At 36.8% G+C, this 23,737-nt stretch overlaps 1 protein-coding gene across 1 annotated transcript in view; it reads left to right on the top strand.

The window, feature by feature from the left end:
* Positions 1 to 242: 242 nt before the first annotated feature.
* MIB1 (MIB E3 ubiquitin protein ligase 1) overlaps positions 243 to 23,737 on the top strand; it is a 138,034-nt gene continuing 114,539 nt past the window's right edge. Inside the window, exons 1-3 of the mRNA XM_059138816.1 lie at positions 243 to 483; positions 20,567 to 20,738; positions 23,330 to 23,459. Of these exons, the coding sequence (XP_058994799.1) occupies positions 255 to 483; positions 20,567 to 20,738; positions 23,330 to 23,459 (531 nt within the window). The 5' untranslated portion in view covers positions 243 to 254. The remainder of the gene's footprint in view (positions 484 to 20,566; positions 20,739 to 23,329; positions 23,460 to 23,737) is intronic.

The following is a 23,737-nucleotide window of genomic DNA, read 5'->3' as shown; positions in this document are numbered from 1 at the left end:
CCTCTGAGCCGCTGAGGTCCGGCCTCCAGTCCGAGCGGGGGGCGCGGCGGCGGCGGCGACGGCTGGAGAGCGGTTGTGGTCTTGGCGGGGACCGCGTCGCCGCCCCCGTGAGTTATTCCCACGTCCCCCGGGGCTCCCTGCCGCTCCCGCCGGCGCCGAGAGTCCGGCCCGGGCCCAACTCCCTCACGGGCCCCCCGGCGGCGGCGGCGGCGGCAGCGGCTGCGGCAGCGGCGGAGCCCACCGCCCGGGCCCCGATGAGTAACTCCCGGAATAACCGGGTGATGGTGGAAGGGGTCGGGGCCCGGGTAGTGCGCGGCCCGGACTGGAAGTGGGGGAAGCAGGACGGCGGCGAGGGCCATGTGGGCACGGTCCGGAGCTTCGAGAGCCCCGAGGAGGTGGTAGTGGTGTGGGACAACGGCACCGCCGCCAACTACCGCTGCTCCGGGGCCTACGACCTGCGCATCCTGGACAGCGCGCCCACGGGTGAGTCTTGGCCGCTTGGCCCCGGGCTTGCGAGCGCGCAGGGAAGGGGCGAGGCCGGGTGGGCGTCGGGCTGCCGGGGAGAAGCCCCGCGGTAGGAAGGGAGAGAGCCAAAGAGATTTAGGTTCAATACCTGGTAAACAAAAACTTGCAGAGGAGACCCCGCTACCCCCACGGGAAATGATGGCAGCACCATCACCAGGATGGTTTCAAGCCTGGAAGGCACAAAGCACCGGGAAGACTACAGACTGTTCCCCTCCTCCTTCTCTAGGGAAGGGGTCTGGAGAGGCCTATCTAATAACCCATTGAAATTAATCAGCCACAGAGTGATAACTGTCTGAAGAGAGGCTTGCCTAGCCATATGGTGTTTAGTTGACGGGTTACAATTGCCGAGGGGCCTCTGGTAGTTCGGATTTGTTGAGATACCATGTATGTATGTATAAGTGTATGTATTGCCTCCTATAATACATCGAAGGACTTGGACTTCAGTAGCTGAATGTTAATTAGGACCTTGTAGAATGATTTTTCATCTAAATTGTTTCATTACCAATAGAGGGAAAAATAGTCCAAGCTGTTGAACCATTTCCTTGTGTTAAATACTTTTCCCAAGTGGATTAGACACTGGTTTTTTGTCGTTAACACCCCATCTCAGGATATATTAGAGACTCACCCATTCATGCACAAGGAGTCAAGGTCCTTGATTCACAAATATCAGGGATCTGTTTGTTACTCTAGAATTTTTTGTAGTGCGGTAAACTGAAGGCTTGTGCTCATAAAATAAAGCTCTAGCCTTATTTTTTTTGATTACTTTAATCAAAAATATTTTTACAGATTTGTCCATGATACTGTCTTTAGTAGAAAGTAGTTCAAATTTAAAATTTGTTACTTTACAGAATGCATAAATAAGCTACTTTTAAAAAATTGAGGTATCATTGACATCTGTTAGTTTTCTGTGTACATGATTTGATATTTATATATATTGCAAAACGATCATCACAGTTAAGTCTAGTTAGCATCCATAGTCTACATAGTTAATAAAATTTTTTTCCTTTGTGATGAGAACTTCTAAGATTTACTGCCTTAGCAACTTTCAAATATGCAACAACACAGTGTTAATAATTGTAGTCACCATACTGTACATTACATCCCATGACGTTTACTTTATAAGTGGAAGTTTGCACCTTTTGACACCCTTCACCCATTTCACTTCTTCCCACCTCTGGCAACCAATCTGTTCTTTGTATTTTTGAGCTTTTGTATCTATGAGCTTTTTTTTTTTTTTTAAAGATTCCATGTATAAATGAGATCATAAGGTATATGTCTTTCTCTCCTTTATTTCAGTTGGTACAGTGTTCTTGAGATCATTCATATTGTTGCAAATGGCAGCATTTAATTCTTTTTTTATGGTTGAGTTCATATTCCAGTGTGTGTGTGTGGGGGCACATTTTCTTTATCCATTCATCCATTGATAGACTCACAGATTGTTTCCTTGTCTTGGCTATTGTAAATAATGCTTCGGTGAACATGAGGATGCAAATGTTTTTGAATTAGTGTTTTCTGTTTCTTTGGCTAGATACCCAGAAGTGTTGCTGGATCCTATGGTAGTTCTGTTTTTGATCTTTTGCTGTTTCTTGTTGTTTTGGTAGTAGCCATTCTAGCTAGTGTGAGGTGATGTCTCATTGTGGTTTTGATTTGCATTTTTATGATGATTAGTGATGTTGAACATTTCTTCATGTGTGTTGGCCATCCGTATATCTTCATTGAAAAAATATTCAGATGCTCTGTCCATTTTTAAATCAAGTTGGTTTTTCTGCTGTTGAATTGTATGAGTTCTGTATGTATTTTACATATTAATCATTATATGCATTATTTGCAAGCATTTTCTCCCATTCAGTAAGTTCTTTCATTTGTTGATGGTTTCCTTTGCTGTGCAGTGACTCGTTAGTTTGATGGAGTCCCACTTGTTTATTTTTGCTTTTGTTGCTTTTGCTTTTGGTGTCAAGTCCAAAAAAATCATTGCCAAAATCATTGTTAAAGAACTTACTGCCTGTGTTTTCTTTCCTTTCTTTTCCTTTTTTTTTTTCCTGCCTGTGTTTTCTTATAGGAGTTTTATGGTTTCAGATCTTAACTTTAAAGTCTTTAATACGTTTTGAGTTAATTAATAAATAAGCTACTTCTAAGGCTTGATGATTGAATTTAACAAAACCTAACAAATCTGAAATGGGTTCCTGTTTGTTATTGGCAGTGACAAAAAGGAAACTAACACAAGTCATCTCAGTTTTTTTGAACAGATAATTCATAAAATTGTGTTTCTTTCTTTTTTTTTTTTTTTTAAAGATTTTATTTCTTTATTTGACAGGCAGAGATTACAAGTAGACAGAGAGGCAGGCAGAGAGAAAGAGAGGAAGAAGCAGGCTCCCCGCTGAGCAGAGAGCCCGATGTGGGGCTCGATCCCAGGACTCTGGGATCATGACCTGAGCCGAAGGCAGAGGCTTTAACCCACTGAACCACCCAGGCACCCCATAAAATTGTGTTTCTTAACTGGTTATTTAAACATTGGGAAAGACGTATATGCATGCCCAAAAGAAAAGATTCAACAGTACAAAAAGGGACAGCCATTGTTACCAGTTTCTTGTGTATTCTTACATACCCTATTTTTTGCAAGCATATTTATTAATATACTGTAAATCTACCTTTTTAAAGCACAAATGGTAAAAACTGTATTCTCTTCTGCACTTTTGTTTCCTCCACTTAATATATTGGGAATTGTTCTATGTTAGCACATGTAGGTCTATCTTATTCTTTTATAAGTGCATAATATTCCAGTGACTAGACACCATAATGTATTTAACTAGTGCTTTCTTGGTGGGCATTTTATATTGTTTCAGGTCTTCTTATTCACTGTTAAACAGAATAAATCCTATGCATATGTGTTGAGTACTTCTGTTATAGAATTGCATCAAGGGGTACACATATTTAACATTTTGATAGATAACTGACTGGTTGCTGTCCAAAGACATTTTAGCACTTTATACTCTGACGTTTTACCTGGAATGAGGCATATACCTGTTTCTGCAGGCTCTTAAAAGATTTTACCTTGCTAGCTCAAGCTAAAATTTCACCACAGCTCAATAATTTGCAGTCATCTTGGTATTGGTAATTGCACGTTTATGAGGAAATTTAAAAATCTTTCTAGAGTAAAGTGTAACAAATCCTATATTACAGTAATTTTTGAAGGGATATTAATGTTGTCTGTGTGCTTTGTGGTGTGAAGTATATCTGTCATAGTTTCATTATCTTGTATAAAAGCAGATGTTTTTAGAGGTAATTGTTTTAAAATCTCAGTTTAATTTACAAGATAATTTTACTCATTTAATTTGTTGCGTGTAATAATTCATCTTGTTCGTCTGATTCTTTTAGCAGACATTTTAAAAGCATTTCTAGATGCAGGGTAGCTAGCCTTCTTATGCAGTGCTCTTGAAATGAATTTTGATTTCTATGACTTAATATCTTTAGCATTTTTTTTTTTTTTTGAAGGATTGAACAAATCACAAACTGTTAGATTTGGTTTTACCCCAGGACTATAATACTACTTTCAATTTTCTTTTCTCTTTTTTCTTCAAAATATTTGATAATTGATGTCTATTGGTACTTTATTACATTCTCAAGGTTTATTAAATGTTATATTTATTATATACAGTACTTGGTATTTCTTTACATAATAGTTAAAATAAAAATAAGTTTAATCTTGGGGCACCTGGGTGGCTCAGTGAGTGAAAGCCTCTGCCTTGGTTAAGGTCATGATCCCAGGGTACTGGGATGGAGCCCTGGCATCAGGCTCTCTGATCAGCAGGGAGCTTCCCCCTCTCTCTCTCTGCCTGCCTCTCTGCCTACTTGTGATCTCTCTCAAATAAATAAATAAAATAAAAAAAAAACAAGTTGAACCTTTCTGAAATAATTTCAGGTTTACAAAAATTACAAAACCAGTAAAAAGAGTTTCCTTTTGCTCCTTGCTCATCTTCAGGTATTAATATCTTACAATTATTGAAACCAGAAAAATAACATTAGTACAATACCGTTAACTAATCCACAGACCTTGAAATTTACAATACTATTACATACAGTATTTGAGCTGCATGTGACGCTGTCAAATTTTCCAGCTCCAGATTGTCTGTCTTTACTCTTGTGGTATTATTTTTTTTTACTTTATCAGTGTTCTTAATCTTTTACGTTTTTTTTGTTTGTTTGTTTTGCTTTTTGTTCTAAACAGCAGCTTAAAATTCCAGTCATCCTACACTGTTGAAACCAAGCTCTGCCCGTGGGAGAAGATAAGACATTGTCATATCTACTTAACTATCATATCTTACCCAATATTCAGATTATTGAAATCTTACCTCGACTATAAAGCTTCTTTTGTTTACTGAGAAAAATCGACCTTTTAATATTAGCTTGTAAGTGTGTGGTTGGGAGTGACATAGGTAATTATATTACCAGGTATGGGAGAAAGTTTTCAGTTAGAAGTTAGAAGCCAGCTAGCTGGCTTTTTCCTTTACGTATGAGATAAATGGATTAGATAATTTTAAATAGAAATTTTCCTCTAGCTGTGAAAATTTGATTTGATGTTAATAGTAAAGAGCTAATAACTATTCATATAGCTAACTCAGAGCTAACCTGGAAATAAAAATTTAAAAAGATGTATTTCACCCCAGTCAGAGTGACAAAAATTAAAAGTCTAAAAATAGTATGTATTGATAAAGAATGTGGAGAAATTAGAACTCTCAGGTTATTGGTGGGACAGTAAATTGATACAACCACTTTAAGAAGCAGTTTGGCAATCTTGTAAACTTTACAACGCACATATTCTGCAACTAAGAAAATCTTCTAAGTGTATATCCATGAAATCCTTAGGCACAAATCCATTAAAAGGTATGTATAAAGAAATTCATTGCATTATTGTTTATAAAAGCAATAATTTGGTAACTACTGAAAGTTTTTAGATAATTTGTATATCATGTTACATGAGTCTCACAATAAAATATTAGCAGCTAAGGTGAAAGAATGTATATATATAGTATATACAAGTATACTATGTATATATAGTATATTTTTACCAAATATTTGTTAAGTAAAAAATAGTTTTCAAAAAGGTACTATAGATGGTACTGTGCTTTTTATGTAAATTTTAAATACTGAAAAATTATGGAAAAATATATGCAGAAAAAGGATTAACACCTGCACTGGAAAGGATCCAACCATCGGGGTGGTATTTTGATATTTTGCTTCTCATCAGAATATTCTTTTTAAAAATGAGAGCAGTATGATTTTTCTTCTTTTTTTGAAAATCTTATTTTAATATATTAGTAAATCAAGTCTGATTCTAAATTGATTTTGTTTCCATTCTTGATTTTGCTAGGTGCTGTAGCTTTTAGGAGACCTCAGAAAGATAGATAGTTGATCCAAAAGAAAGAAGTGCATTTCTGAATGTTATGCTGGTTATTAAGCTCTTGTGTCTTGGCTTCAGCCCACTCTCTGTATTGTACCTGGTGAGGCTGTGGTAGGACTCTGCATATTATTTTTTGCCATCTGGATCCTACTTGGTTATGCAAATAGGGGATGCTCAAAGGACACTGGAAGGCTGGAGTGGGAGAAGGAACTTGCTCTTTTCTGTTTTACTAGCTTTCTTTTGGTATCATCTTATCCAGTAGGGTTTCAGTGTCAGTATTTGATTCTCGTGTACTTTGTTCCAGTATAACCAGAAGTATCTTCAGCATGCCCCCACTCACTGATACCAGCACCAGCTGGTCCGACCCTTTCATCAAGGTTTGGATCCTAACCCTATGGAATGCTTTTTTAAAGCCTCTTATATTTTAGTACTCTCATTTTTTCCCCCCTTGTTTACCCATTTCTAGAAGTGATGGATTGGTATAGTTTCTGTCTTCTGACTGGACCCTAATGAATAATGTTTACTAAATCTTAATCTTATTTTTCTATTGCATTACCAGTTCAGTAAAATTTTTATTGAAATTTAGTTAGTAACTTTCCCTCCTTTTTTTTTTTTTAAAGATTTTATTTATTCATTTGTCATAGAGAGAGAAGCGAGAGCAAGCACAGGCAGACAGAGTGGCAGGCAGAGGCAGAGGGAGAAGCAGGCTCCCCGCCAAGCAAGGAGCCTGATGTGGGACTCGACACCGGGATCATGACCTGAGCCGAAGGCAGCCGCTTAACCAACTGAGCCACCCAGGCGTCCCATCCCTCCTTTTTAATGCTAATCATTTCTTATGTATGAATTGGAAGGTGTTTCTCTTTTATATTTTGAATCAATGAATTCTGAATTTACTGAATTTAAAATGAAATAAAATATTATTTTCTTTCAAGTATGAATATGAAAATTGGTGATACACATCATTTTGTTATTAAAGACCGTATAATGATGGTAACATCTCCAAATACCAGTTTTCACCTTGCTTACTTCAGTTTCTTTTGGGCAGCACATATTTTCTCACATCATCTTTACCTAGGACACATTAAATGAACATAATTAAAAGATCTTATAAGGAGCATACCACTAATGCCTACTTTTGATCCCAGAAAATGTGTGTAATTTTGAAACATTAATTTTTCATTTATTTTGTAAGTGAAAAATATGGAACTCATTCTTAATTTTGCCTCTTTAACACTTTGTCTCAAGATAATCAACAACATGTTGTTTTGTGTCATTAGCATGCATTCCACAAATCCACTTAATTAGGCACAAAAAAGCTTCAGTATGTCTTAATGTGCCAGAAGTGGGCAACAGTGGTGGGCCCAGGTGTTCTCAGTCTCTCACTCACCTTCAGTACACTTGTGGTATGTGTTTTTATACAGGGCCACTGAAGGTATTAGTGTCAGCTGACTAATTTACAGTTAGTAAAACTTAATTTCATTTTTAGATTTTTAGAAAAAAAGTAAATGTAAAAGTAAAAGTTTCAGTGAAAGTCCACAACCCCCTTTTTTTAGAATGCTTGGGACTAAGTTTATACTTTTGGATTTTAGAACTATAATATGCTGTGTTTGCAACACAGTACATAATACCCACTTTGAAGTTCACAGCAGTACCATGTAATCAGATAAATTAATATTTCTGCAGGGAAGCATAAGAATAATGATACTAAGGGGATGATAAAGACTACCTACTATATATAGCATTTTGTTTGTTCAGGATCAGGGTTTATCACTCAGTGAGTTTGCTGCTAGCTTACAAAAACGCTTAGAGTTTGTGATTATCAATAAGACATCGTGAACTTCCATTTTCTCTTGCATTTCAAAGGATCATGTTCTGTATCTCCTGAGTTGTATACCTCACTTTGGAAACCATTGCTCTAAGTCACCTAGAAGGAACTTTTGCATTTTAAATACCTATAGGAAAATGGCTTTTTTTTTTTTTTAAAGATTTTATTTATTTGACAGAGAGAGATTACAAGTAGGCAGAGAGGCAGGCAGAGAGAGAGAGGGGGGAAGCAGGCTCCCTGCTGAGCAGAGAGCCCGATGTGGGGCTTGATCCCAGGACTCTGAGATCATGAGCTGAGCCACCCAGGTGCCCCAGAAAATGGCTTTTTAAAAAAGAATATTCCTCCTTATCATCATCATCAGCAGCAGCAGCCCAGAAAATGGCTTTTTTAAAAAAAATATTCCTCCTTATCACCATCATCATCATCTTCTTTTAAAAGATTTTATTTATTTATTTGAGAGAGAGGGAATAAGAGAAAGACCTCAAGCAGATGGAGCAGCAGCAGGAGAGGGAGAAACAGACTCCCTGCTGAGCAGGGAAACCAATGATGTGGGGCTCTATCCCAGGACCCTAAGATTGTGACCTGGGCTGTCATTTACTCAGTGTTCACCATTGGAAATGTAGTTATCTTTCACCAAAGTTATTACTATATTATTGACTATATTCCCTACATTTTACTTTTCATCTCTGTGAGTTATTTACTTTATAACTGGAAGTTTGTGCCTCTTAAACCCTTTCACCTATTTTGTCTATTCCCCTACACCTCTCCCTTTTGGCAACCACTAGTTTGTTCTGTATGTTTAGGAGTCTCTTTCCCTTTTTTGTTGCTGTTTTTTGTTTGTTTTTTAGGTTTCAGGTGTAAATGAAATCATATGATATTTGTCATTCTTTGTCTGACTTACTTTACATAGCATAATAACCTCTAGATCCATCCAAGTTGTTGTGAGTGGCAAGACCATTTTTTTTTATTGTCTGAGTAGTTTTCCATTGTGTGTGTGTATACACATATATACATATCTATACACATACACACATATGTATATATGTATATACCACATCATGTTTATCCATTCATCTGTCGATAAACATGTGAGTTGCTTCTGTAGCTTGGCTATTGTAAATAATGCTGCAGTAAACATAAGGGTGGATATATCTTTTTGAATTAGTGCTTTCATTTTCTTTAGGTAATACCCAGCAGTGGAATTACTGGATCATATGGTAGTTCTGTTTTTAATTTTTTGAGGAACCTCCATATTGTTTTCCTTACTGGTTGCACCAGCTTACATTCCCCGTGCATGAGGGTTTCCTTTTCATCACATCCTTTCCTATACTTGTTATTTTCTTTTTGATACTGGGTGTGAGGTGATATTTCACTGTTGTTTTGATTTACATTTCTGGGTGATTAGGATGCTGAGCATTTTTTCATGTGTCTGTTGGCCATCTGTCTGTCTTCTTTTGAAAAATGTCTATTCAGGTCTTCCGCCAGTTTTTAAATTGGATTTTTTTTTTTTAAATTGGATTGTTTTGATGTTAAGTTGTATGTGTTCTTTACCTGTATTTTGATATTAAACTTTTATCAGATATATCATTTGCAAATATCTTCTCCCATTCAGTAGGTTGCCTTTTTGTTTTGTGATGGTTTCCTTCACTGTTTAAAAGCCTTTTTAGTTTGATGTAGTCCTAGTAGTTTATTTTTGCTTATATTTCCTTTGATGAGAAGGCATATCCAGAAAATGTTGTTAAAGTAAAGCCCATGTCCAAGAGGTTACTGCCTGTGTTTTTTTTCACAAGTTCTATGACTTGGGGTCTTATATTTAGGTTTTTAATCTAATTTGAGTTTATTTTCATGTATGGTGTAAGAAATTACCCAGTTTCATTCTTTTGCATGTAGCTGTCTAGTACTAGTATGTTTTCCTAGTACTCATTTATTGAAGAGACTGTCTTTTCTCCACTGTATATTCTTGCCTCTTCTGTTGTAGATTAGTTGACCGTATAAGCATGGCTTTATTTCCGGTCTCTCTATTCTGTTCCATTGGTCAGTGTCTTATTTTCATGCCAGTACCATACTTTTGTGATTACTGTAATTTTGTATTATAGCTTAAAATCTGGGATTGTGATATCTTTAGCTTTCTTTCTTTCTCAAGATTCCTTTGGCTCTTTGGGATCTTTATTATGGTCCCATACAGTTTTAGGATTATTTGTTTTACCTCTGTGGGAAGTGCCATTGGTATTTTGGTAAGGATTGCATTAAATCTGTGGATTACTTTAGGTATTATGGACACTGTAACCATATTAATTCTTCCAGTGTATGAGCGCCCTGTTTCTGTTTGTTTCTATTGTCTTTTTTTTTATTGTGAGTTTCTTTCATCAATATCTTAGTTTTTAGTGTACAGGTCTTTCGCCTCCTTAGTTGATTTTATTTGCGTGTGTTTTATTCCTTTTGATACAGTTGTAAATTGTATTGTTTTCTTAATTTCTCTTTCTGCTACTTCATTATTAGTGTTACTAGTGCAACAGATTTCTATATATTAATTTTGCATCCTGCAATTTTGCTGAATTCATTTATTAGTCCTCATAGTTTTTTGGTGGCCTTCTTAGGGTTTTCTACATATGGTATGTCATCTGCAAATAATGACAGATTCTTTACCAATTTGGATTCCTTTTGTTTCTTTTTCTTGTCTGATTGCTGTGGTGAGGACTTTAATACTATGTTGAATAAAAGTGGCAAGAGTGGACATTTTTGTCTTGTTCCTAATTGTAGAGTATTGAATATGATGTTAGCTATGGATTTAACATATGTGACCTTAATTTTTTAAGATTTTATTTATTTATTTGACAGAGAGTGGGAGAGTACAAGTGCGGGGAGTGGCTGAGAGGGAGGGAGAAACAGGCTGCTTGCTGAGCAGGGAGCCCTATACAGGGCTCAGTCTCAGAACCCTGGGGTCACAACCTGTGCTGAAGGCAGACACTTGACCAACTGAGCCACCCAGGCACCCTGTATATGACTTTTATTGTGTTAAGGTTAAGGTGTATTCCCTCTAAGCCCACTCTGTTGAGAGTTTTTATCAATTTTAACAGTTTTTATCTTTGTATGCCCATAGCTCTGTGTAAACAGTTCTTGTGAAATAGTCTGGTACCTAAATTATCTTTAAAACTTTGTTTTGGAGGAAAAATGGGTTCTGAGTTCTATACAACTGGCTTATAAGTCAGTTGATAGAAAACAACTAAGATAAGGTGTCAGTCATTTAACTTAGTGGGGGAGGTAAGGGAACAAAAGCAGATAGCCCAGATATTCATTTATCATTTGGGGAGTACTTTTTTTTTTTTTTTTTTTTTAAAGCACATTAACTTTTATAGATAGTTGCATTGTTAGAATTACTTTATATTCTGTAAACACACTCATGATATGAACATTTGGTTTTCTTCAGGGGTAGATTTATCTTATTGATGATAATTTTGTTCATAAAAGGACAAGAAATGGGTTAGAAGTTTTTACATTAAAAAAAAGTCATTATTTGATTTTTGAGAGTTTTGTAGGGCTGATGATAATAAATTATAACAGCTTGGAATTGTAATAGTTAAGATTATGGTGCCTTGCTCACCCCTTCCTGGAGTCTGTCTTCATGAAGTAGTGGAAAATGTACTAGCTTAGTTGGGAAATTAAGATTATTTGTTCATTCTAGATTTTTATCAAGTAAGACTGTTAACTAGGGGAGTAGACTAATATTTCATGGGCTCCCATCATTTTTCAGGCACTATGTTAAGTGTTTTATATGTTATCTATCTATATATGTTTTATATATAGTATATTATTTATATTATTTAATTCTGATAAAAATGTTACTTGATGGCTTTTATTTTACTGAAGAGAAAACAGGCTATGAGAAATGAACTAGCTTGCTCAAGATTTCACAAGTAGTAAGTTGATGGTGGAGATTAAAATCTGGGTTTGTCAGGATGCCTTGGTGGCTCAGTTGGTTAAGCATCTGCCTTTGGCTCAGGTCATGACCCTAGGGTCCTCAGATAGAAGAATCCCTATCTTCCTGCTCAGCGAGGAGTCTGCTTCTCCCTCTCCCACTGTCCCTCCCTGCTGCTTGTGCTCTTGTGCTTTCTTTCAAATGAATAAATAAAATCTTAAAAAAATTCTGGGTTTGTCAGTTTTTCTCCCCAACTTTGTAACATTAATCTGTTTGAGCCATAGTTCTTCACCTGTAAAATGAAGTTGGAGTATGTCAAGGTATACAGATGTATGTTTTGCTTCTAAAATGAAATAGTAAATTTTCCTTGGTTAGCAGGAAAAAAAGTGATAAAATTCTTCTTTTTTTTTTTTTTTTTTAAAGATTTTGTTTATTTATTTGTCAGAGAGACAGGCACAGTGAGAGAGAGAACACAAGCAGGGGGGAGTAAGAGAGGGAGAAGCAAGCTTCCCGCAGAACAAGCAGCCCGATGTGGGGCTTGATCCCAGGACACTGGGACCATGACCTGAGCTGAAGGCAGACGCTTAATGACTGAGCCACCCAGCCTCCCCAAAAGTGATAAAATTCTTAATTTTGTTTGACCTTATTAACTTTCTACCCCTATACAACAGTGCTAAAAATAACAAACATTAAAACTGCCAAGTGTATGCCTATTTTGATAACTTCTTTTGTTTGGATTGTGTAGGGCATGATTATAATTTAATTATGCAAACTTGTAATACAGTAGAGTAGTAGAGGATGCAAAAATAGATGAGAATAACTTGTCCAACAGAAAAGTTATGATGGAATTATAGATTTTGGGTGAGATGCCTTCAGAGACATTTTTTTAATGTATAATAAGAATTGGTTGTACTTGAAGTAGTGATGTTGCACATTACTACATTATTGAAATTAACTAAAAAGTAAATAATCTTGGGCGCCTGGGTGGCTCAGTTGGTTAAGCGACTGCCTTCGGCTCAGGTCATGATCCTGGAGTCCTGGGATCGAGTCCCACATCAGACTCCCTGCTCAGCAGGGAGTCTGCTTCTCCCGCTGATCTCTCTCCTCTCATGCTCGCTCTCTCTCTCCCTCAAATAAATAAATAAAATCATTTAAAAAAAAAAAAAAAAAGTAAATAATCTTTTCAATTTTTTTAAAAGATTTTATTTGTTTATTTGACAGAGATCACAAGTGGACAGAGAGGCAGGCAGAGAGAGAGAGAGGAGGAAGCAGGCTCCCTGCTGAGCAGAGAGCCCAATGCGGGACTCAATCCGAGGATCCTGAGATTATGGCCTGAGCTGAAGGCAGAGGCTTAACCCACTGAGCCGCCCAGGCACCCCAATCTTTTCAATTTTTAAAGCATATCTCTCTGAGATTTATTTGACTATTAGAATAGGACTTGATAACTTAAAGGATTTTGAATCTAGTAGTTGAATTGGGAACATGCTGCTCTAGATACGTAATTATTCTTTAGGTAAGATCAGATGGAGAAAAAACCCGAGTGGAACGAAGACCTTAATAGGGCCAAACTTTGTAATCAGACCCACCTAGGTTTGAATTTGAGCCTGCCACCTACTAATATTGTGTGACTTAAGGTGGGTTACTTACCTCAGCCTTAGTCTCTTCATGTTTACTTGGGAATCATAATGCCTAGCTTTTAGTATTATTGGAAAGCTTAAATAAAGTATGTGTAAGGCATGTTAGCTTCATGTGGTAATGAGTAGTGGCCAGTATTATTAGTAATAACAATCTTATTTTCATTAATTTAGTATTTCTCAAGAGAAAGGAATGTGGAATATACCAACCAGCTGGCAGGTCACAGAGGCCTTACCCTCATTAGGAATTTTAATTATTGTTGAGACAATTTCTAAGTCAGTAAGTAGTTTGAAGGTTCAGGGAGAGTAAGATGCATACTATAGTTGGTTTAACTCTGTTTAATCTCTATTACTTTTTGTCACATTGATTTGGGGTTAAAGTTGAATGAATCCTTAAATCAGAAATAGGATTTCTTTTTTGGTTGAATGACATCAACAGTTATGCCACAATAAGTAATTACATTTAAATACTGGCTAATGACTTGTAAATTATTTTTTCAATGTTAGGTGAAATCTTCCAATTAGGGTACAAATTTAGAGGATTAACTAGGTGTCATATTAGTCTATTAGGATTTTTTTAACTTTAAAATGTTTTAAAATTTATCACTTAATATATAAGATACCGGAGTAGATTGAGTAATAAATACTTGTGAACCCATCTAGAAACAAAATGCCCTGTGTGCTTCTATCCAATGTCGTACCCTTCTCTCCTCTCCTAAGGTAACCATTATCTAGAAATTTATGTGTGTGTGGTTTTTTTTTACGTTTGTGCTTCGTTTTTATGTACCATTTGTACATATGTAGCATTTGTGCTATGTTTTTATGAACAATATATGGTACTTTATTTGCAACATTTTATATTCTTAGATAATTAAAAAAAATTCAGCATTATGGTTGAAGGATTCATTCACTTGAATTGTGTGACTATTGAACATAATTTTAGGTATTCCATTCTATACCTAATCCATGTTTCCATTCTTTGTTGGTGAACAATTATATTGTTTACTTTTTTCTTTTGCTATTACACAAAGTGATAATTTAGGTATTCTTGTTACGTGTTGAAGTGCTTTGTAGACTGCAGTGCTTATAGTGAGAATTCTGTCATCTTTTCTAACTAGAAATTTAACATTTTACTTAAATCACTGCTTTAAGATTTTGAGATATTTTCATTGGCTGTTTTAAGAACTGTTGTCATTGATCTTGACCAGCATGTTTTATTGTTCTCATAAAATTTTCCAACAAAAAGACTTAAGTTGTGTAAATTCTCTTAAGTTTTTGAATTTAGGCGAGATGCCATTAAAATGTAGAGCAGATGGTCATTTGAGTATTGGTAGAATGAGTCAAAAGCTATCATCAGGTGGTTCATTTAATAGTGGCAGATGTCTTCATAAAGCGTAGCAAAGAAAAAGAGCATTGAGTCTCTAGGGTAATATGGTATTCTATAGGAAGGAGAAAAGGGACTAATAGGTTTAGTTAGGGAATTAATTTTTTTGAAATGAACGTTTTAAGGAATAACACTTGCAAAGGCTAAGGAGGTTTAAACTGGGAGGGAATGGTTTTAGAAGCGAATGAATTGGGTGGATGTCTTAAGGGGAAATGAGCTACTGAAGTAAGAACTCAGTGAAGTGTTGGTCTTGTTTATTAAATACCCTTTCTCCTTTTTGTGTTTTCTTTAAATATCAACTTTTGTTTTAAAGCCAATTAATTGCATTCTCATTAAAAATTCTGTAGTGCTCAGTTTGATGGTGGAGGAGGCTGCTTTGTTTACTCTTTTCAGTTCTCAGCCTTGTCTGTTTAACAGCTGTTCAGTAGCTTTGCTGGCATTTGAACTGTGGGAACCAAGAAAGGATTTGGATGTGCTTTTGTGTGCATTAATGGTTTTCCTGAGGTATTCTCTAAAACCATGAATTGTAGGGTTTTTTTTTTTTTTTTCAAATGAGTTATCATTGTGTGTTTAAATAGCTCCTTTTAAAGAAAACCTATACTTAGGTTATGAGCTCATGAATGTTGTTATCATTGTGCTTTGTGGAAAATGAGCTTAGAGATGAAAAATATGTCAATAAGCGAATAGCTGAAAACTGGACTTTTCATTCTTTGGTCAGATGGGGAAGGTGGGATACATTTTGCCTCTGCCTTTTTCATCAGTCAACTCTTATTTGAAGAGCTGAATAGTTAAGGATAAACCTCTTAAGTGCTTATTGGTACTGATTTGTTTAGTGCATTTTACTTTTTGTGATGACAAAGAAGACCTGTTTTAGACCTATTCAGAAACTTAACAATAAATGTGTGGACATTTATTGTTACTGTTATTTGATATTAATTTTGATGTTTTGGTCATGGTGCTTTCCAGGGGTAAGACAGTTTAGCCTGTGACTGCAGGCATGTGCCAGTGAGGAGTATAGCCAGATAAAGTATATATTTTATTTTCATGTAATAGCTCAGTTAGAGTAAGGGTTAAAAGAAACAAAAACTTCTAAGTTGTAGTTACATACTCTGTTGCTAGAGTATTTGAAAGTTGGTCTCTGTAAATATTTGCTGTAAATACCATGCTTTTGTTTTTATTTTAATTTATAGATGACATACATGAGCATCTCTGATGATATATTAATGCCCCTACTCACTCAGCTGCTTTCTAGAACTAATAAATACTCAGTGTAGAAGATTTAGAAAACCATAAAGGGTAATCCCATTAGTACATTTTGGAGATCATCTTTCTAGGTTTTCTGTGCATGTGTATTATGTGTCTTATATAATGGTATACTGTAGTTCTTTGCTACTACTTTAGAAAATAATAATGAGTTTATGAAAAAAATATAATTTACCATATCAGTAATATTTCTTCTACAACATGGTTTAATTGCATAGAATTTCTCTCTATGCATTACCATAGTTTACACATAAATAGTCCCATATTTTTGACATAGGTTAATGTTCAATTTTTGTTTTTATCTACAAAAATCTTAGTATCTTTGGATGTACTTTTTAAAAAATTTGAAGACCGGGTCATAGTACGTTTTTTTTTTAAGATGCTATTTATTTATTTATTTTGAAAGAGAGAGAGAGAAAGAATGAGCAGGAGCAGGGTGAGGGCAGAGGGAGAACCTGACTTCCCACTGAGCAGGAAGCCAGATGAGGGATTCAATCCCAGGACCCTAGGATCATGACCTGAGCTGAAGATAGATACTTAACAAACTGAGCCTCCTAGGCACCTGACAGTCTTTAAGACATTTGAAACATTTTGCAAGTACTTTCGTAAAGGTTGTATGAATTTATATTTCATTCTTAGTGAAATCTTATTAGCTTAAGTCTTTGCATGCATGTATTTAATCTGTGCCAATTTGAGAGGATAAAATTAGTCTTGTTTTGTGTTTTTTAAAATAAATTATGACAATAATATGGTTATAATAAAACAATTCAAAAGGATGTAGGAGAAAACATGAGTGCTCTCTCCTTATCCTCCTGCACCCCGAACCACTCAGCAGTTTGAGGTGGGTTTTCAGATTTTCTATATATTGTATTTTTTGTATAGTGTGTGTGCTCATTTGGGCATGTGTGTGACTTCTAGGTTTCATGTTATCTTAGAAAGACTACTCAAAATTGTAAAATATGTTCAACTTCTTTTTTCTAGCCCTTTTATGATTTTCTATTTTTTTAAAAAAAATTTTATTTATTTATTTGAGAGACAGAGATCACAAGTAGGCAGAGAGGCAGGCAGAGAGAGAGGAGAAGGCAGGCTCCCCAAGGAGCGGAGAACCTGATGTGGGGCTCGATCCCAGGACCTTGGGATCATGATCTGAGCCAAAGGCAGAGGCTTTAACCCACTGAGCCACCCAGGCGCCCCTGATTTTCTATTTTCATATTTAGCTTTTCAGATATGTTGTAAGGAACTATAACAAAGTTCATACTTTTTAAAAAACTTGCTTTGTTTCAGTTAAAATGGTTACAGATTACCCCAAAACTTACTGGTGTGTAGAAATTTCTATGTTCATTGCTTCCATGGATTGGGGATTTGGAGACAGTTTGGGGAACAGTTAGTCTCTGCTCTGCAATATCTGTGTGACCTCTCCATGTTCTTCTCTATCGTGGGTGGCTTCAGCGTAGCCAGACTTAATGATGAAAAAACTCTCAAGGCATGCAGGGTATGAATCCTGAGGGAGACATAAAGACAGATACAGACAGACAAGTGGCACCTGCACTGTTTTACGATCTAACCTTAGAAGCTGTACACTGGTCTACGGCCATACCACCCTGAACGCGCCCGATCTTGTCTGATCTCGGAAGCTAAGCAGGGTCGGGCCTGGTTAGTACTTGGATGGGAGAAGCTGTACACTGTTCCTTCTGCTTCCTCATGTTGACTGTGGCAATTGCAAGTGTCCAGATTCTGTGGGAAGGAAAATAGACTCTCCTTTTAGTGGTCATCTGTCATTGTCACATTGTCAGAAGAGCAATTACGGTGAATATATATTGGTGTGGCCCCCTTTGGAAAATACTATCTACCACCCCTTTAAGCCAGGATAAAGCTAGTAGAATTGGAGAGAAAACAGAAGTCAGGAAGATCAAGGACTCGATGCCTATGGGTTAGAAAACTAAAAAGATGTAGAAAGTAACAAAAAAAAAGTATAAATGAGATCATTCAAGAGAAAACAAATAGATAAGAGATATTTAGGAACAAACAGTACACTAGAACTGCACTTTTTACCTTAAAAAAAAGAGAGAGGGCACGCCATTAACAACAAAAAAAAACACATACTAAAAATTGCAAGTCCAGGGACGCCTGGGTGGCTCAGTCAGTTAAGCATCTGCCTTCAGCTTGGGTCATGATCACAGGCTCCTGGGATGAGTCCCATATCATATGTCCCGCTCAGTGGTAGAACTACCATTATTTATACCTGTGTAAATAGTTGTAACTTTCTTACGATTTGACCCCTTTTTTCTAGCCACTTTAATTTTCTTCCTTTCTGTTCTCCATTCTACACTAGGGATGATACTTGAAAGCAGCAGAGGGTCTGCCCACAGTAGCATAAAATAGTCATGGAATGAAATCAGCAGGTACTGATATCTGCCCCAATACAGTCAGACATTTGTGTGGCAGGAGATGCGGAAGAGTTGCACATGAAACATATTTGGTGTAGGGTGTCCTGCTCTTCGGTAGTTCACGAGGCATCCCATCTTCCTTCTACTGTTCTTCCTCCCACCCTGTTTTTTTTTAAACCATCTCAGTTCAGGCACAAGTTTATCTTCATGTTTGACTCTTTATTTAGAAAGTAGTTACCTTATGGGATTTTAAACTTGAATATAGAAAATTAATTATGCAATTTTTTTCCCCTTACCTGGAAGCAGCAGTAGTGTATTAGTTCTATTAGAGATTAGTAATAACATTACTATTTTTGTGCTCTAGTTCTCGCATATGTAGTACATTCTTACTTGATTCTTAGAACAGCCCTTATCTTTAAAGAACATAATGCCTCCTCCAAAGGGAGCTGAGGATCTTAGAACTAAAATGAATCCTTTTATTTAATTATGGAAATTTTCTAAACTTAACACAAAATAGGGAATTATATAATGAACATCCCTCTTACCCACCTTCAACATGAGCATCTTGTTTCATTTAAACCCCACCTTCCTTCTCTGTTTCCCAAATTCTTGAAATAAATACTATTATTTTTTATATAAATACTAATGTTAAAATGACTCTTCCAAGGGCACAATAACAGCTAGTGAAAGTCAGAACTCAAATCCAGGACTGTTAGTGTTGAATGGACAATACAGCCCTTGCTTGTAGTTCAGTATTGGGCCTGATCATACATTACCATAAAGTAGTGATACTGATGTTCACAGGTCCCACATTGTTTAAAAAACTTCTAGTTTTAATTTATCAGGTGATCTAAAGAGAATAGTAAGATTTTATTTATTTTTTATTTATTTGACAGAGAGAGAGAGAGCACCAGTAGGGGGAGCAGCAGGCAGGGGAGAGGGAGAAGCAGACTCCCTGCTGAGCAAGGAGTCCCTTGTGGGGCTTGACCCCGGGACCCTGGGATCATGACCTGAGCCGAAGGCAGACGCTTATGAACATTATTCCCAATCTTGTTACCCAAAAAGTTTAGTTATTTTCATTACTTTATAGGGGTACCTTTTATAGCTTTTTTTTTTTTTTTTTATAAAGATTTTATTTTTATTTGGGGGAGAGAGAGATAGGAGAGAGAGCATGGATGAGGGACCGAAGGAGAGGGAGAAGCAGGTTCCCCGCCAAGCAGGGAGCCTGAGATCGTGACCCATGACTTGAGCCAAGAGCAGAAGAAGCTTAACTGAGCCACCCAGGTGCCCTCCCCCCTTTTATAGTTTTAATTGTCTGTCATTCATGTTATCATTTTTAGTGGAGATCATATTGCCAAATGCTTATTTCCTTTTTTCCAGACTGTAGTGTTGTTCTGTAAGGAAAACAAACTAAAAGCAATCTTGACTATAGTATATTGTTTCCTTTTATACTGAGAAACTTACTTGGTAATCCTTTTCTGAAGTTTGTTGTTTGGGGTGTGGAGGTTTTCTTTCTTTCTTTTTTTTTTTTAATGTTTTTTCTTTTTTTGTTTTTTTGGGTTTTTTTAAAGATTATATTTATTTATTTGACAGACAGAGATCACAAGTAGGCAGAGAGGCAGGCAGAGAGAGAGAGAGGAAGGGAAGCAGGCTCCCTGTTAAGCAGAGAGCCCAGTGCGGGGCTCCATCCGAGGACCCTGGGACCATGACCTGAGCTGAAGGCAGAGGTTTTAAACCACTGAGCCACCCAGGCACCCCAGGTTTTTCAATACCTAGGGATGGATGCTTAAATTAATTGGTAGTTTGTTTCCATGATATGAGGTGAAACTTTTTTTTTCTTTTGGAGTAATTGTTAACCTGGAGAATAGGTTGAAATTCCTCAAAAGATTCTGAATGTTTGAAGTCTGAAACATTTACGTGGTAGTAAATGATTCTTCTTTCTGTTGCTAGATTGAACCTAAGTTTCAGTTTGTGGATGACAGCAAAAAAAAGTGTTACTGAGAAGTACTCTTACTAATGAAGAAAGAAGTGATAGAAAATGTTTAATTTATAATTTTTACTGTTTAAAATCCTTGAAATATGTTGTTTTGAAACTATATATGGTACATTTGAAATAGTCTTTCCCACTTTATTGAATTACTTTTTAAAATGCTGTGTTATTTTTTCCCCCAGGGAGTAATATTCAAGTAAATAATTCTTGCAGTTAATGTAAGCATGTATCTTTGTTTTAATAGGCATCAAGCATGATGGAACCATGTGTGATACCTGCCGGCAGCAACCAATCATTGGCATTCGATGGAAATGTGCAGAATGTACAAATTATGATTTGTGCACTGTTTGTTATCATGGAGATAAACATCATTTAAGACATCGCTTTTATAGAATTACTACACCAGGAAGTGAGCGGTAGGGTAAAACAGTTTTTCTTCAGTTGTAATTCCTTGTTGGCGTTGAATTTTTTATACTATTTAGCCTTAAAAATAGGATTTGGAAATAGCTGCTGACAACTGGTTTAGTACCAGGACATAGGAGTTATTAGGCTAATGTGGACCAGGCCTGCCATATAGTGAGAAAAGAGCTCTGTGAAGATGGAGTTGCATGTATTTTTTCAGAATAATCTGGGCTAGTCTATCTCTGGCATGGAGACTTGACACTCCTCAGTATTTGGAAATGCAAGGGCAGCCCAAGAGAGTCTCACTATTTTCTTCTTACTGTGCATTCTCTTCTGTTAATCGCTACCAGATGAACACTGGGCCCATTGATTGAATCAACAGGCGTTCATTAAGACTGTGTAGCAGCTATTATGCTTGTATAAATTTGAAGATAACTAAAATATAGTATTTTTTTTTCCTTAAGATTTATTTATTTGAGAGAGAGAAGAGAGTGCAACTAAGCAGGGTAAGAGGCAGAGGGAGAGAGAGAATCTCAAGCAGACTCCGTGCTGAGTGTGGAGTCTGACACAGGGCTCAATCTCACGAGATCAGTGACCTGAGCCGAAATCGAGATTTGGACGCTGAATGGACTGAGCCATCCAGGTGCCCTTAAAGCACAGAATTCTTTTTTCTTCTTAAAGAGTTTATAAGTTAAGGGATTATTTGACCAGGAGTGAATATCATTTGGTATTTTACACTGTATACAGGGATTATTAGTATTAAGTGTCCTAGAGAGAGAGGAATATGAACTGTGAATTGGTATAGAGTTTTAGGTGATTTTATATAGATAGATAAGAATAATGTATAGGAGCAAGAATTTAGCCAGTCATACGGAAGCAGTAGGAATAGTAGAAAAATGGATTTAGGCATAAAACTGTCCCACCCAGTTCAGGGACACCTGGGTGGCTCACTTGATTGTCTGTCTTTCCCTCAGGTCATGAACCCAGGGTTCTGCGATTGAGCCCCATGTCAGACTCTCTGCTCAGTGAGGAGCCTGCTTTTCCCACTTCCTCTGCCTGCTACTCGCCCTGCTTGTGCTATCTCTCTTTCTCTCTGTCAAATAAATAAATAAATAAAATCTTTTTTTAAAAAAGAAAAAGACTGTCCCAGTTCAAATCCTGGTCCTGCTTTTATTAACGGAATAGTTTTGAGCAAATTGTTTCTTCTTATCCTTTTGCTTACAAGTTTTAAAGTTAAGGTATAATAAAGACATTCTAAAAATGAATAGAATATTGAAGTAAAATTACAAAGCAAAAGGAAAAACCCCAAACCTTATTGATTTTATGAATGAGAAGGATATAGAAGAATGAGGGAAAGATGGCCTTGGAGAACTAAGCTGGTCAAGATTTTTGAGGGTAGAATTTTTCAAGGTCCGTAGTTCTCTGTAAGTATTCAGTACTTTGGAAACAAGTTAGCGTTAGGTTACATCCAGGCCACCGATATATTACTTGGCTTGTGCTGTGCTCTAAATTTTTGAACGCACACATGCGCACGCACACACATACCCGAAGACTGTCAGCACTGGGCATTTGTTCGTGGTGATAGTTGGCTGACAGAGAAGCATCTGTACCCTTAAGACAAATCATGGTCTTGAGTTCACCAGAGCCCCTACCACTGCTTCTTGTCTTCCTGAACCTGGGATCAAGTGCCACTTGCATTTGTCATTGCTGTGGTATTACCTTTTTGGCCTTAATTTATGTTACTTCTCTCACAGTTGTGGGGGTTTGAGTTTGCCACTTCTAAAGTGGTGAAGGATATAGTGACACTCTGAGTGGTTAGGCTGGATTCGTATGTTGATTCCATTCCATTATTATTTAGGTTTTGTCACCCTGGATAAATCACTTACCTCTTTGAGACTCTGTTTCCTCATTTGTAAAATGGATAAAATAACATAACAATGGATAAAATATACTCTTTAGGAGTATAGTAAACTTTTAAACTTTTGTAAGTGTTTTACTTATAGTAAAAGCTCAGTAAATATTAGATGTAATTTTTCTCCTGTTGTCACCATTATCATCTGTGGAGTGTAAAGGTATTTATGTGTTATGCTGTTAACGTATTATTAACTAGAACAAATAAAAAATCTTTCGTATTTTTAAAATAGCCTTTTTTATGATTTAAAAAAAAAATAAATTGGCGTGCCTCAGTGGCTCAGTTGGTTGAGCATCTGACTCTTGGTTTTAGCTCAGGTCACGATCTTAAGGTCATGGGATCGAGCTCTGCGTCATGCTCCATGCTCAGTGGAAAGTCTGCTTGAGATTCTCTCCTTCTCCCTCTTCCTCTGCCCCCTCCCCATGCTTGCTTGCTATTTCTCTAAAATGAATTTTTAAAATCTTAAAAAAATTACTGGCGGGGGACCTGGGTGGCTCTGTCATTAAGCATCCAACCCGTGATTTCAGCTTAGGTCATGATCTCAGGGTTATGAGATCAAGCCTGGCATTGGACTCTTTGTTGGGTGTGGAGCCTGCTTGGGATCATCAACCGCCCCCCAAAATTTACATATATATAAATAAATTACTGTTAATATACTTTTATATAAATTAAAATACATACTTTTATTTTTAGGGTTCTTTTAGAGTCTCGTAGAAAATCTAAGAAGATTACAGCCAGAGGGATCTTTGCAGGTGCCAGAGTGGTACGAGGAGTGGACTGGCAATGGGAAGATCAGGATGGAGGAAATGGACGAAGGGGAAAGGTGACTTTACAATTAATTCATCATGTTATTCTATAATATTGTATATTCAGAAGATTTTTACTACTATAACTGAATTTCTTTTTTTTTTTTTTTATTTTTAAAGATTTTATTTATTTATTTGACAGAGAGAAATTACAAGTACACTGAGAGGCAGGCAGAGAGGGAGAGAGAAGGAAGCAGGCTCCCCGCTGAGCAGAGAGCCCGATGCGGGACTCGATCCCAGGACCCTGAGATCATGACCCGAGCCGAAGGCAGCGGCTTAACCCACTGAGACACCC

Source organism: Mustela lutreola, chromosome 11, assembly GCF_030435805.1.
Source record: "Mustela lutreola isolate mMusLut2 chromosome 11, mMusLut2.pri, whole genome shotgun sequence".
Classification (NCBI taxonomy): Eukaryota; Metazoa; Chordata; class Mammalia; order Carnivora; family Mustelidae; genus Mustela; species Mustela lutreola.
Note: the sequence above shows the minus strand (reverse complement) of the source record. Positions and strands in the feature narration are given on the sequence as shown.